The 18018-nt window shown below is 42.8% G+C and overlaps 1 protein-coding gene across 1 annotated transcript in view; it reads right to left on the bottom strand.

Moving 5' to 3' along the window:
- sh3bp5b (SH3-domain binding protein 5b (BTK-associated)) overlaps nt 1-18018 on the bottom strand; it is a 43324-nt gene that overhangs the window by 19463 nt on the left and 5843 nt on the right. The window contains exon 3 of the mRNA XM_085803061.1: nt 10921-11049. Within this exon, the coding sequence (XP_085659187.1) occupies nt 10921-11049 (129 nt within the window). The remainder of the gene's footprint in view (nt 1-10920; nt 11050-18018) is intronic.

The raw sequence follows: 18018 nt of genomic DNA, 5'->3' as shown, positions 1-18018 counted from the left end.
TTCATTCTGCGTTTCTATTATCTAGCACTTCAAAACGTCCATAATGGCCTTAATGTCGTCTCTATCAGTCAAAGCCTTGCAGGGAGAGGAAGACATAAAGGAAGAGAGATGGGAGGACAGACACAGAGGACGGTTGGACACCACCTCATCAGTCATGGCTGTCGAAAGAAAGACGTTCTGGAGAAATTAGTCTTTACATCATAAAAAAAGACTTTGTATGACCTCCACTTGCCTTCCATTACCGATCCAAACATGTTTGTCCATCACAATTAACACAAGAGAGGACGGAGGGGGAGAAGGAGACGCTATCTGTTTTCAAAGTGACCTGATTTGGCCAATTTTCGAGGAAATTCGATTTAGTTTTAATCTCTGCTCCTCAATCAAGTCTGGCAATTAATTTCCTCCACTGAAGAGAAACAATCTGGAACAATGGAGGCCATTAAGGCCGATGGTTGGAGGCCTTGTAAACACGGCGCCCCCTCGCTGGCCGCGGCCATGCCCGTGCCCGACTAACCCCCCCGAGCCTTCAACCAACCCAAATTTTATGTTGCTGTTTATCAAAGCAGGAGGGGAGGGAGGTGAACGAACGGCGACTGGCCTAGATCTGTGAGCGAGGGAGGAAGACTCAGCCTCACGGTCTTTAATGGGCAAATTAACCCAAATATGTCCAGGAAGAAGAAGAAGAAGTAGGACTCTCCAGTGGTGGTGAGTTCAAGGGACTGTTGCAGCTGGAGACTTGGTTGTTTAGACAAGATGGGTCAGCTGGTGCACGTGTTTTACCTTAAATCAAACAGCTCAAACAAGTTTAATCCACAACCCAAGAAGCACAAGAGTTTATAAACCTTAGAAAGTTTTCACTGGTGAGAATCCAGACCATCAGGGAGCAGGAAGACAAATGAGAGTCCTGCAACACCACCTGAAGTACTATGTCTTTTACCTGGAGGTAGATGATGGCTGACCCAGATACACCCACCCTTGAATTTGAATGATTAATAATTGTGTCCAGCGTCTACCCCAGGGTTCGACTGGTGGATCTGCTATGGCCCGAGTTGCTCTGGTTGGTTTTTGGGGTGATTTTTGGGTGATTATTATGCTAATTTCATGCTCTACCTCCCGTAAATGAAGAATCTCTAAAGTATGATTTAAAGATAGTGCAAATAAGAAACGAAGATTGCGGTTGGGCTATATTTTGTACATTGTTGTGGCACTGATTTCCAGCTTTAACAAAACAGAACAGTGACTAAACGTCCTTTTGGCTTCACAATTAGTTGCCGTCCAAAAAATGCAGAACAGTCACTGCAAATCAACGAACCAACCAACCAACCAACCAACCAACCAACCAACCAACCAACCAACCAACCAACCAACCAACCAACCAACCAACCAACAGGACTGATTCTTTGATTCAACCAGAGTTCACCACTGCAGTCTGGAATTTAGTTCTGGTGAAGGTTTTATTTTGGTCCCCTGACTTTTACCTCATGCATCCAAAATTATCCAAATTTTAATCTTTGTTTGAACAGCTAGCGTTCACCATTCACTCCATTTCTATCACTTTTTCTGGATTGATATTGATCATTTGGAAACATTTTGAGCCCAATCCTGCAAAACATCCAATCCAATACAACAGTCTATAGCTGGAAGATAAAGTTATGGTTGTCTGGAATCAGCAAACTCATCTTTAGAATTGCTGTATATACATTTCTTTGAATGTCTTCGCTGCTACCAACCCAGAAAACACCGCATCAACCGGGTGAATTGTAGACAGTCGTTTCCAGACCTGGAATCTTTTCCGCTGTTGGGACATCTAAGGAGTCTCTGGCAAAGCAGAGATGAGACAGAACACAAACCTGGTTCTGGCTCGACATCAACCTACTGACAAAATTAACATTAATCAGCAGCAGATGGTTCGACCTGCCAACAGCAATGTTTGTCATTTGAACCGGTGAAAGCAACAGTCGGCACAAACTGAGGAGCAGAAACTGCTGAGTGTCTCACACATCATAATAGAAGAATATAAATCTACATATTCAGCTCAGACTGCAGAGATTTAAAGGAGAGAGCAGCAACACACAGGATGGCTCAGAGAAGAAAGGATCAGATACTGATCCAATAATCTATCACCTCTCTGGTGCTCAAGTCTGATTTAATGTCAGGAACCAAGTCAACGATTATTTACTACAGATTATACACAATAAAACTGACAGAATTTGCAGAGCTGCATTAAACATGAGTAGCAGTTTGTTGGTGGGAAGCCAGTGAGGTATCATGACCTTATTACTAAAGGAGGTGGGCACTAGATCTTGTAAATTAGGAGAAAACTGGAGTAAAATTGGCAAAATAAACAAAAACACAAATAATTGTGTGGCTTGTGGAATGAAAAAGCTAAAAGTGTGTCGTGCCTTTTTTCACGTACCACAGATCTGATTAATTCAAGCTTGAAGATTTGTTACTCTTTTGTCGAAGGCCTTGAACACACAAACACATGTTATCACACTTGAGTGAACGTTTGTACCGAGTCATCGAGTCAAAACACAAAAGGAAACTCACACCCAAAACACAAAACACACTGTGTCACACGTCGCAGTTATTATGCAACATCATATGAACTGGTGGCAATGCAATACAATACAAAACACACACACAGGCACAATGGCATCCCGGGTGGCCAAAACAAAACCAGATGGCGTTGACCTTGCAGCAGCAGCTTCCTCTGGTCACTCCATCCATTCCCCACCGCCCCCCGAGTCCATAATCCCTCCATCTTTCAATCCATCCATTTCAGTTCATCCATCAGCACTGTTCCCTGTGGCTAAAGTCTGATGTGACGTGCGCTGACTGCCAAAAAATCCTCACTCCAGGGAGGGAGGGGGGATAAACAGAGGCAGAAAGAGGGAGAATAGGGAATAGACTCATAATAAAGAGGGAGGATTGATGAGAATTAACAGTCAAATCTTTATAGCCTATCCTCACGGGAGTGGACGTGAGGCTGCAGGTTTTGAAGCCCAAACAGCCACGTCCACCATTACAGTTAAGTGAAGCGTCTCTTCTCTCACAGCTTCCTACTCCAGCTGCATCAAATCCTCCCTCTCCAAATCGACCGTATCATCGTCTCGCTGTAGCCGAGGATTTGCTCGCTGCCCGCCACCCTGACTAATCCCCTGACATCTGCTCAAACGCAGGCAGGCCACCGTCATGGCCACTGGAAACATCCTCACACATCCAACGCCTGACGATGACGGGCAGGAGTTTAACGTCAACAACACAACACATTTTCACTGTATGGTAGAAGCAATGTTACACTAATAAAAAAATGTAGCATCTTCTTCTTAATACTTACTATTTAAGTAGGTTAAGTTATAATAAGGGTGCAAATAATGTGAGAAGAACTCTACAGTATACCTTTAAGACAGGACATCCAACTTAAAGTAGCAATTAAACAACATAATACACCTTTAAACTCACAAATTGCACCCTTAAACCAATCTAACATACCTTTAAACGAATCAAATACATTTTAACCGACTTAATGCGACTTTAAACTGATCTGATAGACCTATAACCTGACCTAACACCATAAACTGCCTTCAATGCCTCAATACCAACATTTATATTGTATCTGTTTAAGTTCACAAACTTGTCTCAGCCTGTCAGTAATGTAGCCATTAACCCTACTACTGTAAAGTAGCTCCACCAGTCTTACTTGACATAAAATTGCTATTGTGTTGAGTCATCACTGATACAAAGAGCAGGATGTATGGGCCTTATGTCTGTCTGGTATTTGCTCTTTGCCCTACCTCTATAGGTTGATCTATAGAGGTTATGCTGGTCTGAAACCTAAGAATTCACCCTGTGTTCACACTTCTTCCTCCACTGGTTTTGCACATCACTGCATCAGACTCATCATCACAACAACTCTTTGTTAGATCGTCATCGGCCTCTCGCCTCCTTGATCTTAAGTCCTGTTATGTGAATTCCCGTCTTGAAACTCAATCAGCCCTCCAGTCTCTCAGACCATAACACCGACCTGCAGACTTTAGAGTGCTGCTGCTGCTGCAGGTTGCTGCAGTCAACACACTGACGAGGAAACACTGAGTCATCCTCCCGACCGGTGGATTCACTGCAGCTCTGACCCTCGTACTGACAGAGTTACCTGCAGGGCCCCGACAAATTACCATCACTTCCCCCGAGTGGATTCGAGGAAGGTCGTCAAATGTTTGCTGCTTTTGAAGAATTTCATTTCCTCTGCAGCGAGAGGGTATGCAATAGCAAGTATGCTGGGAAACCTGACTCCTGCATTTCCATCTCCAACTGTAACGTTGAGAGGGGAAGTGGGATAAAAAGAGAGAGCTCAATGCATATTTCATGACATTAAAAAAAAACCTTGTGCTGAAAGTTTAACTCCAGATACGGCGGCCTCGCTCCATCCCACCGGAGTCAGCACTTAAAAACGTGCGTCTTTGAAGCGGCGTGCGCTCGAGCGATCGCTTCGCAAACTTTTCAGCCTCGTCACCCTGACCCACTTCCTCAGGTAACGTTCAGGGCCTCAGTGAGTGCAGCTACCCTTTTTACCCCATCAGCTGACAACCCTTCCTCTGGGAATCAGAGGGAAAAGGAGAAGATCAAAGACGTTCAAGTTAACAAGACGCTGTTCCCCCACTCAAAGATCGTAAGTTTGATTCATGCAACTGTTGACGTGTCCTTGAGGAAACGAGCACCAACTGTAAATGGCTGGGTCAGACTGTGAAATGTAATCATTCAGCACAATCACCACAATGACTGGATTTTTAGAGTCAAAGTCAAGAATGAGGAACTATTAGTACACACAGCTACTGTGTCTCAACTCACACTTGATGTTTTGAGTCCACAAGTGTTGTCACATTGTCACGTTGAGGAAAAGAGGGTTTTTTATCTGCACATCACAGTTTTTAGGTGCAGGGCCATACAAAAATGCCAGAACACAGAAAAAGGAGAGGGTATGCCCGCACAGGTGCAGGTAGCAACAAAATATTTCTTTATTCGACCAACTGATCTTCTTCAGGTGCTATTATTAGGAACCATGGGAAACATAACGTGAGCCACCAATAGGCTTTCAAGTGTATTATTGTGTGGTCCAATTAGACAAAGGGGGCAAATCTAAAGGCAAGGGGCACATAATTAAGTCTAAGATTGCCTCTTTGTGCTTGAAAATGAACAGAAATATTTAACGAAACATTGTCCCGTTGATGCATGCAGTGCAGTCAAGACAGTCAAAAAGATAAAGTCCAAAATGATGGACACCTCACATCCTCAACAGGCGCCATCCTGGCGACGTAGCAGGAGAGAAGGAAACATTGTGGTCATGTCGTCATTTCATCTAAGACGACACTACCCTGGTGAAATCCACACACTGTACCTGTGAGTATGATGTGTACACATGGGAATGTACTGACTGAAGACGCAGGACGTACCTCATGTCATTGAGCTTCCTGTATTACTTCAATTCAAAACTTTTCTCTGACACCCGACCTCTTTTCCACTGGCTTAGGATCAAGGACGCTCCAGATCATTCAAAGACATGATGATGATTAAAAACAAACCAAAGCTTTTTCTTTTATTCACAGCTTGTACCTAAAAGCTTTTAAATCCACTTTCAAGGACAAACATTTCACAAAAACAAGCTTTGTTTTGTTTTCTAAGTCACATAATTTCCTGGATTTTCCCGCCTCAGTGGGACTACTCGCGCTGTTCTGCTCAGTGACTCACTCATGAATCATTAGCTGTCAACTGCACGTCTGATATGCAAATATAGATTATCCAACACTCTCAAGAGTTACAGGTTCTCCGTTTTATCTTCCATCTGGAGCCAAGGTCAAACCGAGTCGTTTGTCTCCGCCTGCCACCACCGCTGCGACCGCCGCCGCTCCCTGGGCGCAGCCTGCTGCTTATCTGCTACTGCAAATACTGTGTTTTTAATCAAAACGAGTGGGCGACCGACGAGGAGCAACAGAGAACAAAGAAAGGGAACGTCAATGCACAGTATAATGATGGAGAGAGGGCACAAAAGTGAATGGGGGAAGAGATGGAAGAAAAGAAGATTAACTAGAAAAGAGAAGAGTGACAGGGGAGACAAGAGGAGGCGAAACACAAGTCAACAGAAAGATGAAAAAGCAAAAAATAACAACAACAAGAAGAGGCTGAAGGGAGGGGGCGAAGAAAAAAGAGGAAAGATGAAAAGATGAAGAGCAAAAATGAAACGGAGAGAAATTAGAAAAGGGGAGAAAAAGGGAGTTGCAGAACAGAAAACAAGGTAAAACAAAGAGTGGGCTGGGCGCTCAGAGGTCAATAACAAACCAAGACGTAATGAAAACTCTGATGACATAATGAGAAGCAGCCAAACATCACACTCGCTGAACGGTGCCGTGAGCCAGGTCCAGGGCGAGCGATGGAAGACGACAAAGAGACTCAGTGTGTCTTCAGTTGGAGATATTTTTAGTTGGCAAGTCTCTAAAGTCAGTGACATCAAAGACGTCAGTGTGAGTTCTGCCTAATTGTGGAAAGAGCTTTTTTTTCCAAGAGTCTGACAAACACAGCTTTGTTCGAGACAAACAACTGCTTTTTCTTGACTTGGGCTTGTTTCTATTTTCAGTTCCAACCAACTGTTCAGATGGTCCAAATAAACATAACACAGTGCCACAGAAGTCTACGAAGCTGCAGGAGGTGAATGGCTGGAATCTGGGGCAGTCCATTTACAGAAAGATGAGATATAAAAGACAATACCAATGGATACCAAAGGCCATTGAAGGATTTGGGGCCAGTTTGTTCATGACAAGTGACATTCAGTCATTCATTCATTCATTAGCCACAGTGTTTATTCCTTAAAGGTTGCAGGAAGCCGATCCCAGCTGACGTTGGGCGAGGACAGGACACACCCTGGACAGGCCGGGACAAACAATCTTTTAAAATGTCTTTAGGATTGAGGGAGGAAGCCGGAGTACAAAGAGAAAACCCACACAGGTAAACAGAAAGGTCCAACCAGGTCCAACCCCAGAACCAGAGGTCTGAAAGGTACCTGGTCTTCCTGCCTTCATGCAAATACAAAGTTACCTTCACATGTGATTCCTGCTGCCAAAGACTAAAGACAGTTCTTGACATCCAGGGGGAGTATTTTGGACTTATTTGGTAAAATCCACGAAAGACCAGGGTGTAGAGTAGTTGGATAAAAGGAGGTTTATCACCGACTCCAAATCTTTTAAACCAACAACTTGCCTGCTGCCAGTTGGCGGAACATTATTAGGTTTGGACACTTCTGCTTTAACGAGTGTTAAAATAAACAGTGGGTAAGCTCTAAATGGAGATTTGATTAATTAACCAGTGGTTAATCAAATCAGTAAATGTTGGTTCCAGCTTTAGCAAAGTGAGGATGTGCAGCTCTGGGAATTAATATCTTGGTCCGATACAAGTGAAGACACGACCTTGGAATCTTTGAATAACCTCTGGTCCTTCTATCACAATGTAAAACATCCAGTATAGCACTTAAGCCGAAACAACACCTCATCCAGAACATTCCTTTGCAGCCTTGAAGCTTTAAATGCCTGGTCGCTGGACTAGTGCAGCGAATTAGAGCAGAGATCTGATAAAAACTCTGCTGCAGTCTGTAGCCGACAGAGAGGAGGAGAAGACAAAGAGACCGAGGGAGGAGGGACGCCCGATGAAAAGGTCTGAGAGCAGAACAAGTCTGGCTTACAAAACCGACGTTTATCCTTCTCTGTTGATACAAGGCACAACAGAGGCTCAATTTGCCCCGCGAGGCATTTGGATAGCGAGCGCAGACAGATACAGCAGATGGATAATGTTTATGTAGGCCGGCGGACCGAGCTGTGAGGAGGTGAGAGAAGCTGGCTGTGATTTTAAAGTCACCAGGTTAAAGCTTCAGACGTGGACGTGGGAGATAAATGAGCAACACGTCCAAGAACAAGATGTTGAAATCACAAACATGTTCAGATTAAAGCATCAGCAGAGTAGATGAACAAGTGTAAAAAAGAAAAAAAAATCATATTAGTACAATTTTCATCTGGTTATCAGAAACCATATTTATTTTAATGACTTGTGAACAAAGCCGGAGGCCTTCAGACTGACAGCAGGTAATGACTCAGCCCATTGAGAGTCTTATTCTGTGGTCCAGAGAAAATTGGAGAACAGTTGGGTGCAGCAACACGAGATATGTTACTGAACACAGAGCTGGGTCAAGGTCTGAGTTTCCAATTCCAGTTTATGTAAGGCTGTACATGTGAATACTGTATACGTGATGCAATAGTCTCTTTGAGGTTTCTGTAACTTCTAAAGGAGGAAATTTAAGGAGGAAAATCTGTTTTTGTACCAGTTAATATAACTGGGGTTGCTGCTTGATCCCCATCCAACGTAGCTGAGGTCGACTTCAACTCCAAACCTTGATCCCATTGGAGGTCATGGCAGATTTTAATCCTCATTTTAGAGCGAGTCTTTTTGTTTTATCCAAAGTGTCAGCTCTCCTATCAGAGCTAATTTAACATGATTAATGACTATCACTGAATCTAATGTCTGTTTCTCATCTCATCATTCAAAGTCAAGGGAGGGTCAGGGATGATTAAAAAATACTTGATCTAATGTGGTTTCTAATTCACCCTCCAATGGCTAGAGAAACTCAACCTTTCCCATTAAATACAAGTGTCAAGTATACCGTGAGGTCAAACTCCTCCAACTTTTCCTGACAAGTCTTCACAGTCAACGTTTAATCACGTCCCACAGGAATCTTGAACCTCTCCAGTCTGAAGGTTGATCAATAAACTGAAGAGAACTGAAGCTGAGATCGACTTCAGAACTGGAGTTTTACGGCTCGTAGGTGTATTCCTTGAGGACCTTTAAGCAGGGAAGATGTTTCACAACGCAAGGACGACTTTCCTTGTTCCAGTTACAGCAGAGTGTCTCTAACTTGGCAAAGTTGGTAAAAGTGGGTCGTCTGCATGAGGGGACGAGCAGCGATCTGACTTCTTCCTGTCAAACCAATGTCGAGCTAAATTAGTCAGGCTAGTCACGCAGAGAGGGACGGTGCAGTGTAACAAGAAGGAACTACGCAAATGTATTCAGCAGGAACTCATTCGAATGGCTTCTCTTACAGAGCAACAGAGAGCGTGTGAGTACAAACTGTAAAATGTTTCGTCTCCCTGGAGGAAATCATGAACTCCACCTCAACTCAGAGCATCATCTCCGATTCTCCTCAACTCGTCCTTTCCCCTCCGTCATCTTTTTGATCCCCAGCTCTGACTCTATAACACATTTCTGCACTTTTCTACCAAAACCAACCCTTCTAGGTACACAGGAGAAAAAAAATCCAGCTGAAATCTTGCTGTTCCAGATACATGCTCGAGAAGTAAATGCAAAAGTCTAGACGAGACAGAAATAAAAGCAGGTGAGCTGACAGGTGAAGGGAAGTACAACTATCACATGCTGTACATCCTCATCTCAGTTCCCCAGAAACCAACACAGTCAAACAACAAGCAACAAATGTTTATCACCATCATTTCACAATGTATATGATATTTCTTTATGGTTTTGAGTCATAATTGATCAGTAGATTTGTGTTGATTTTAACACACTGTAAGCCGGATTTCTCCCATGGAAGGCTTGGTATCTGATGATGACTGTGTCACCAGACAGCATTCATGCTAACGAGATTGGTTAGTTGATCCACTTTTAAAACCCCAAATGCCACAGATGCTTTCAGATAAGATGATCTATTTAACTTTAAGTATTTGGGTTTTGTGATAGGTCTCGTTGGGTTAAAGGCAAAAAAACAAGACAACAAGAGGCTGGATGATATAAGTTCCTTCAAGGATTTTTTTTTTTTTTATCTTTGGCCACAAATTGAGTTAATGCCCCACTGAACATCCCCATGTGATCGTTGTTTAAATGGGATAAAACCGACATTAAGTTGAAGAAGGGGAAGTCCGACTGCAGCGTCACTCAGAAAACTCTTTCACCACCACCTGTTTTTCAGCACAAAAACAGAAAATTGCAGCTAATACTGATGGGGAATGTTTATGTCCAAGTGGAAACGTGAAGACAGTAGATAGCTCCTCTACATCATGAGGCAGGGAGGAGATAAACCTAAACAATGAAGCCTTTTAAGCGATGCCTATGCTTCCTGACTGAGCTCTTACAGCTGCGTGGGCTCTTATCGAGATGTGCAGGTGGCTGCTTCCCTCTTTATTTACACACACACATCACACACAAAAAGGGAAGCGAGACTGTGGTCTGAAATGATTGTGTAGTTCCCCTCATTACCATTTTAAGCTATGTCTAATTTCTGCATTTACTGATCAACCACACTGACAACAATTAAAGTCTATGCATGAGAATCGTGTTTTCACCTCTAAAGGCCTCATCTAAGAGCCGGACAAGTGTTTTCACAAAGGAGGGACACTAATGAGACAGAAACTGAAGACAACTGAAAATTAAAAGCAGTAAAACACCAGCAGGTAAACTAAAAAAAAAGACTAAAAGGCCAAACTCAACTGTGTTCAACAGTACTAGCTGAAACAATATCCATCCACCCAAAACTGCTAAAGAAATACCTCTCTATTAACCTGACAGAAAAAATGGCCAACTCTCAACTAAAAAAAAAACAAATGAGACAGTAACTTGGTCATACAAAACACATGTTTACAGCTTAATATAACATGAGGAATCCAGATTTGAAAGAAAAAAGGTCAGGTCCTGTCATTTTAGTGATCATTTCAGCCTTCACATTCCCAAGGTGGACTTTTCTGAGACTTGGGGTCATCACAAGTTGAAAACATTGAACCCAAGTCACAACTGTGGACCAGACCAACTTGAGACCTGCCATGAAGAGTTCTATATGTTTCAACCATCCATCCATCCATCTCTGCATTGGACACTGACCTGTCTGGCCAACCGGCGGGCCTCCCAGTAAGGCTTGGACTCCTCAACGGCCTTTCCGATCTTCTTCACCAGTTCGTCCAGCTTCACCGTGGCCTCCACCAGCACTGATCGGAACTTCTGCCTTGCATCCTGATCAAAAGACAGAAAAGAGAGAAAACGTTCAGTCACAAACAAACAAGAGGGAAATATTTGAGAATACTATCATTCCCTCCGGATCTGCAACAAACACACCTAATGAAATCTTAAAATGAATTGGGCGATTCCAGGGCTGTGCCAAGTCCCTCAATCACATCTGAGCCTCTGAGATGAAAGGATGGAGTTATGTAAAGAGTTTCGCATGATGGACTGACAAAAACTCTACAGAGACAGTTGGACAGCTGGATTTCATAACTGTTTCACAACTCTGAGTTTAAATCCAATTTTGTTTCTCCAACTCTTTTGTGCTTGATTTCACTTTGCACTGAACACTTGTTTTACCTGTTGACAGGGCGTTGTACCTCTTGACCCTTCATCTCCATCCTAGTTGCTGCTTGTAAAGTCGTAACTTGAGGAAATGAAACTTGCTCTATTTGCTGCCTGCAATCAGCAACAGCCATTATGGACTGAAGTTTCTACTGTAAAGAACTCCAAGATAACACTCACTAATAGGTAAGTCTAAATGATGATATCATCTAATCAGTTTTCCCAGAAACATGAGTGTCCCAGTAAACACTAGGAAGCAGAATCCAGCCAATCTGTTTGTGGTTGCCTGTAAGAAATTAATGTCTGATATAATGTCCGATATAATGATGTTAACTGGTACGAAGCAAACTTTGTTCCATCTGTGAGAGCTTTGTTCCTTTATCTGTGCTTGTCAAGGGGAATTTCTCAAGACTGATTCGGCTCTTAAATTCCATCACGGACTTGTAATTGGCATGACGGGCACAGAACTTTCTAAGCATAAGAACAAAAACACTAAGTGGAAAAACAAGCCAGGAACGTCATGAATCTGTGCAGGGGAAGGTCCTTATTAATTCGTCTCCTCATTGACCGGGGTTAGTTATACAAGTAAGGGTGAGGATGTTTGGCAGCAATGGGCTCGATCTTTTCTGAAACTTCACTGTCCCCAAACTTACCCTCAAGTTTAAGGAAAAAACTGTTGTCTTAACACAGTCTGTATTAATATAGAAGACAAAAGGCAGGACAACCAACTTCTTGTGGCATCCTTGCAACTGCAGCTATGATCCCTGCAACAATCCGGTTGCAAGGTTGATGCAACCATTCAAATGGCACTAAGGCTGTCTTTACACTGCACGGTTCAAGTGGCCCAATTCCGATTTTTTTCTCTCAACAGCTGTAATCACTGTCACAGGCGTTACAGTGTTTAATAAACTCGTCGTCCCTGTAAATGAGGGAAACCTCAGTGACCAACGAGTTAAAATAAAGGTTTAAATAAATAAAAAAATAATTTTTGTGGTGCCCTCACTAGTTCTTGTTTTCATATAGCCACTACAGTGCAAAAACTGAACGGAGCCGATAAGAAATCAAGAGAGGAAAAACAAACATTGTATACAAATGTGTGAGGCTGTCCCGTCCTCACGACGTGAGCGACGGAGGATCAAACGGTGGCACAACTGTCACCGTCACTCAGCTGCTCATCTCACAGCAGCTCCGCTCCACGCAGCCACTTCACTAACGTTATTTTGTAACGTTCACAGCCTAAATAACTACAGGGAGGGGCTGGATGTTGTCCTCAACCTCCCAAAGAGTTTGTTCGATAGAGTTTGTGATCATCGATCAGGATAACAGAGGGGTTTTAAGAAGTATGACTGCAACAAGTCATTGGATTTGCCATTTCAGATGCTGACAATGTTCCTCGTCCAACAGGTCGCTTAAACTTTTTAGGGATTGGCACAACCTCTACATATCATAACCATCTGGTTTGTTGGTTTAAGGAGATTGTTGTTGACATTTTATGTTGAGATAAGGTCAAATGTGACACTTACTGTAAAGTCACGATAAGCAATCGATCTCTAACCCAGTGGCTTTAAATTGTACCAAAGTGACTGTTGGGTAAAGCAAACAGGCTACTGGCAAAGCCAAATCCTCAAATTCCTTCCTTCAATCAAGGAAAAACAACTTTCTTATTAAGGCGAGGTGTTGTGTTTTCATTGCAGAAACAACTGACCAATCACAGCTCAGTAAACAGACTGCATTAGGGTGGGTCGTCTTCTTGTTTATCTACCTACCTGAGACACCGCAAAAACAGAAAAATGTCCACAAAACTGGCAGCAAGCATGTACAAGATCAGTGCAGCTATTATTAGTGGATTCACACACAAGTATTGAAATTTGCATATTTCTTCAACCAATGGGAAAACGACTCATCGCTTCACCTAGCAACAGCAACTTAAGACGGACGTGTTGCTCATGACTGTGGCTCGTTAGGGCAAAACAAAACAAAGCAAATAACCAACTACCGGCCCCCGCCTCGTCTCTCTCCGGCTGCTGATTGCTGCTGCTTGCACCGTGCAGATACAAGCATGAATCTTAAGTGTGGGGGACTGTTTTGAAATCTGTCAAAATGAGAAAAGAGGAAACAAGCTCGTGTTGCAAATTGCTTCTTGTATGTTGTAAATTCTAGGGCTGAGCGGAGCAGCCTGTCCCTGCACACGGAGCTCAGGGCTGCTGGAAACCAGTAAAGCAGCTCTAATGCCGGCGTTTCTGGATGAGCTCTCGTATAATCTTGTAATGAATAAAAACATTTTTACAGACATTGGTTTCTGTGATGAATAATGAGCAGTGTCTGCTTTGTTTCCAGTGAAGACAGAGTTCCTTTGAGCTTATAAGCTGTGCTACAACAAATTCCCCTTCACTGATTCAGAGCTGTGCGGCTGCTGTGAGATCATCACATAAGAGCTGCTCAGAACAACCACTGCACACATGATGAGGGGTTTTAAGTTTGTAGTTTGGTTTATTTTCTAAAGCTGTTGGGTTTCTCCCTTAAACACTGTACAGTCTCACACTGTACGTTATGACTTGGCACAAATAAAACAAAGGTCCACAAAGTCACGTACAGAGTGAACTTCCCCAAAATGAACTCTACATTTTGACTTCCTTAGCACCTCTAGTGTGTTTGACAGCAACAGTTCGGAAATAAGGTGGGATAAAAGGTTTACATCTTCAAATTAAGAGCGAGCAGAAGCAAAAGCTCCAAGGTGAGAAACAACCAGACCGAAGGACGCTGCTGAAGTTTCTGCAGATAAGAAGCTCATGCATAATGGAACAGTGCTAGTAAATAAACAGAAAAGGCAGGAACATGTTGTGGAGGTGGAAGAATAAATAAAGCCGACCTGGACGCAGCTGCAGTGCTTCATGTTCTTACAGAAAAAAAGGCACTTGTTTATTCTTCTCAGACTGAGAGAGACACCGCTGAAAATAACCTTTAGGTCAACTTTCAGTTTGACTGTGAATCTACAGAAGGTGATTTTCGTCTCACGTCTTCATCCACAAAGACCAGGTCAATACTTTTACTCCAGTCTGTTAATGTTTCTCAGTGGAGCATTAAATAACCACTGGAACGACTCACTGCTGTGCCACGCTCCCCTCCCCGCAGATAAAACATCTGGGTTACTGGGTCTGACGACCTCTGGAAGCTCTAGTTCATCCTCATTAAAACGTGGTGGAGGATGAAAGAGATTCCACTGAGGTCCAGATAAGAAAAAAAAACTTTATGCATGTTCCTTCAAGACTGCATGAACTTTACAACTAATTAATGTAATTAATGAGCAGAGAATTCGACCCTCTAATCACAGCTGAACATTGAACTAGACATGGCAGCTCAGTCAAGCTTTGAATTTCTCAGCTGATGAGCTGATGGGACCCTGGCACTGGCTGGTCGTACATAAAACATCTTTCTAAATTAAAATGACATGCAAAAGAAGAAGGGAAGACTGAGTAACCTCTGTGTTTATCTGCCACAATTACCACAGATCTTATTATTGAATATTAAATAACTACATTATTATGAGGCGTCTCAGGTTCCACTGGTCCAACGTCAGCAGCTCTGTCCTTTCAGGGACTGAGCTGAACTCATTAATCCAAACTCATGTTTGTCCTCAGCCTCTGGTCACTTTCTTAAAGGGAAGTGGAAAATATTGTTTTAAAACACAAAAAGAAAATAAAAATCCTACTTTTTTTTAATACTAATCCAGGTAACTGTTCTGTTTTTAGCCTCTATAGTCAACGGTGTTGGGTTTTTGCCATAGAACAGTAGGTTTAACCATCTGTGCTATGATACAAGACCTGTCTTTGTTCCACATACCCGACAGGGATTCTGACTTTTACCTTTTGTCTCTGTCTTTTTTATATGTAGACAAAAACTGAATTTGTATGACCTTGTGTGCATAGCCATCAAATTAATTTTCAATAACCTTTTGCAGTTTGAATCTGCCTTTTCAACCACTGAATGCAGCTGATGTTAATTTCCCAGCCTGGTAGAGCCGATAGAGAAAAACTCCCTGCAGCAACTCAGGCTCAAAAGGAGAAGCAGCTTTTCTCTGCTTCTGTCTGATGTGAGGAAGCCGTTGTTTCAGACTCTGAGAGTGTCAGATCGGCCAGTGTTATCAACGCAAACTCTACATGTGTGTGTTGCTGTAGCACTAAAGCCATGGCAGCCAAGTTCTGGCCTGAACTGGATCGGAGGCTGAATTCAATTTCAGCTGCTCAACAACAATGATTCAAAGTTAATTTGTCGACCTTTAAAAACTCATGACATTTGTCTCTAAAGAAAACTCGGCCTTATTTATCCCTCTATGCTCAAAAACACACCAATAATGGGATCACATTGGTTCACTAAGATACTGTATGAATCGGCTCTCAACAGCCCCTTAATCATTGGTCCAAAAGAATCCACTCAGAACCAGCTAACAAGCGTTCATCTGCATCCACACCCAGGTCACATGACTCTGCAGCAGATAACAGTTTGAATCGAGAATAGAGAACCCTCAGATTATTTATTTCTGCAGGTTAATTGAAAATGGCCGATATAATAGAACTTCAGACCTTAAAAATAATGTTTAAAGCAAAGAACAGATCATTACAAAACTTGTTCAAACTGGAGGGAGGGGACAACAGACTGAAGCTTGATTTTAAACATACATTTGCAAAACAAATGTGTATTTCTGTTGCAGGTGTAAAATTATGGCATTCACAAAGCAAGGAATTGAAAAATTGTACAAGTATGTCTCAGTTTAAGAAAATGTTTAAAAAAGAAAAGATAAGCATCTACAAAAAAGAAGAAGGAGAAAGAGAAAAAGATAGATAGAAGAGTGGTGTTTTGTTTGTTTTCTTGTCACAACTATGTTTCATCATCTTTAATATTTTGAAATAGGGTATAATATTGGTGTTGAAGTAAGCCAATGTAATTATAACAACAGAGAGGGGCAGGTATTATACGTTTTCTTTATCCTGCTCCTTTTCATTCATGGTGACAATGTGTACATTATGTAATTTTGTGCAACCTTGTGAAGAATGTATACCATGAATGGAATAAACCAAAAATGAAATGAAATGAAATGGGCCTCGACTTCCATGTCAACACTTGGGTGAACCCACTAATTATCCTACTATATCAATTAGACAATTTTGGGACTGATTATTCTCTCATCTCCAAGATATCAAATAAGAGATACCAAACTTTTTTGATACCTGAGATTCCAGTTCAGCGACTTCCGACGGAAATTCTAGCAATACATGGAAAAGGCTCGGGCAAAAAATATGTTTTTGCAGTGAAGGATCTATGCTTCTTCATGACCTTCACCTCAGAGCTGAGTGGTGACTGATGTGTCTCACCAGCTCACTCTTCCTCCTCCTTCAGCACTGAACCAAACTTCCCTCGAGGACACAAAGAAGGAAGCCACACAGTTGGGAGGTTAAAAGTGCTGACGCTCAGATTTGAAGGGGAGAAGTCGTGACACTTTTTGACCCTGGTGACCGGCCGGCGCAGTTTCCACACACTCAGTCGGATGTGGGTGTGAAGGCTCTCGAATAAAAACCTGGAAGTCATGGTTTCATTTCAGTGGAACAAACACTGACGGAGGAGAAATGTAAAGAGGTTATAAAGGGCCTGTCCCAATTCTCCCCCTAGCCCTAAATATTTGCCCTAACCCTATATTTTGCGCGTTCACGTGTAGGGTTAGGGTGTCCCATTACTCTAGGGAACAAGGGGAAGTACGATTTTGCCCTTAAAATCAGCCCTTAAAATGTAGTGAGGTCCGATGCGGGCTTAAAACGAAGTGGAAGATGAAATTACCCGTTGTCACGCTCGATCGCCGTTTAGACAAATCTGAAATGCTTGAAGAAACATTACTATTTCTCTGTGTGTGTGTTTTGTGTCGCTATGTGTGGTATTTATTGGGGGAATCACGGTGTCGCATCAGTGGCTGCAGCTGACTGGGACAGCTAACGGCAGCAGCAAAGCTAACGGCGGTAGCTAAGCTAACGGCGGTAGCAAAGCTAACGGCCGCAGCAAAGCTAACGGCGGCAGCTATTTCACACAGAGAGAAATAGTAATGTTTCTTCAAGCATTTCAGATTTGTCTAAACGGCGATCGAGTGTGACAACGGGTAATTTCATTTTCCACTTCGTTTTAAGCCCGCATCGGACCTCACTACATTTTGAGGGCTGATTTTAAGGGCAAAATCGCACTTCCCTTTGCTCCCTAAAGTAATGGGACACCCTAACCCTACATGTGAACACGCAAAATATAGGGTTAGGGCAAATATTTAGGGCTAGGGGGAGAATCGGGACAGGCCCAAAGTCTCCATCCTCAGCTCCGTCTCTGTGATGCTGCTGACTGCAGGGCTGGACATTCACACTGAGCTGCTTCACCTTGTCAACACCTTCGAGCCCCGAGGCGTCACTCACGTCTATTAAATTAAATCTCGTCCACTCCTTTGTTGTGGAGGTGGTGAGTTTGTCATAACATGCACCTCATTATTACTCTGGTCTCAGTCTGAATGTGGCGATCAAACAGCTGCTTGTTGTTTCCATCTGTCAACAGGACGCTCACACAGAGCTGCTCATCTCAAACGCTCGAGTGGAAAAATCTGGAAACGTT

This window comes from Trachurus japonicus, chromosome 16 (assembly GCF_045865225.1).
Source record: "Trachurus japonicus isolate A0001 chromosome 16, Traja_1.0".
Taxonomy (NCBI): Eukaryota; Metazoa; Chordata; class Actinopteri; order Carangiformes; family Carangidae; genus Trachurus; species Trachurus japonicus.
The sequence above is the reverse complement of the archived record's forward strand: the minus strand, read 5'-3'. Positions and strand labels throughout refer to the sequence as shown.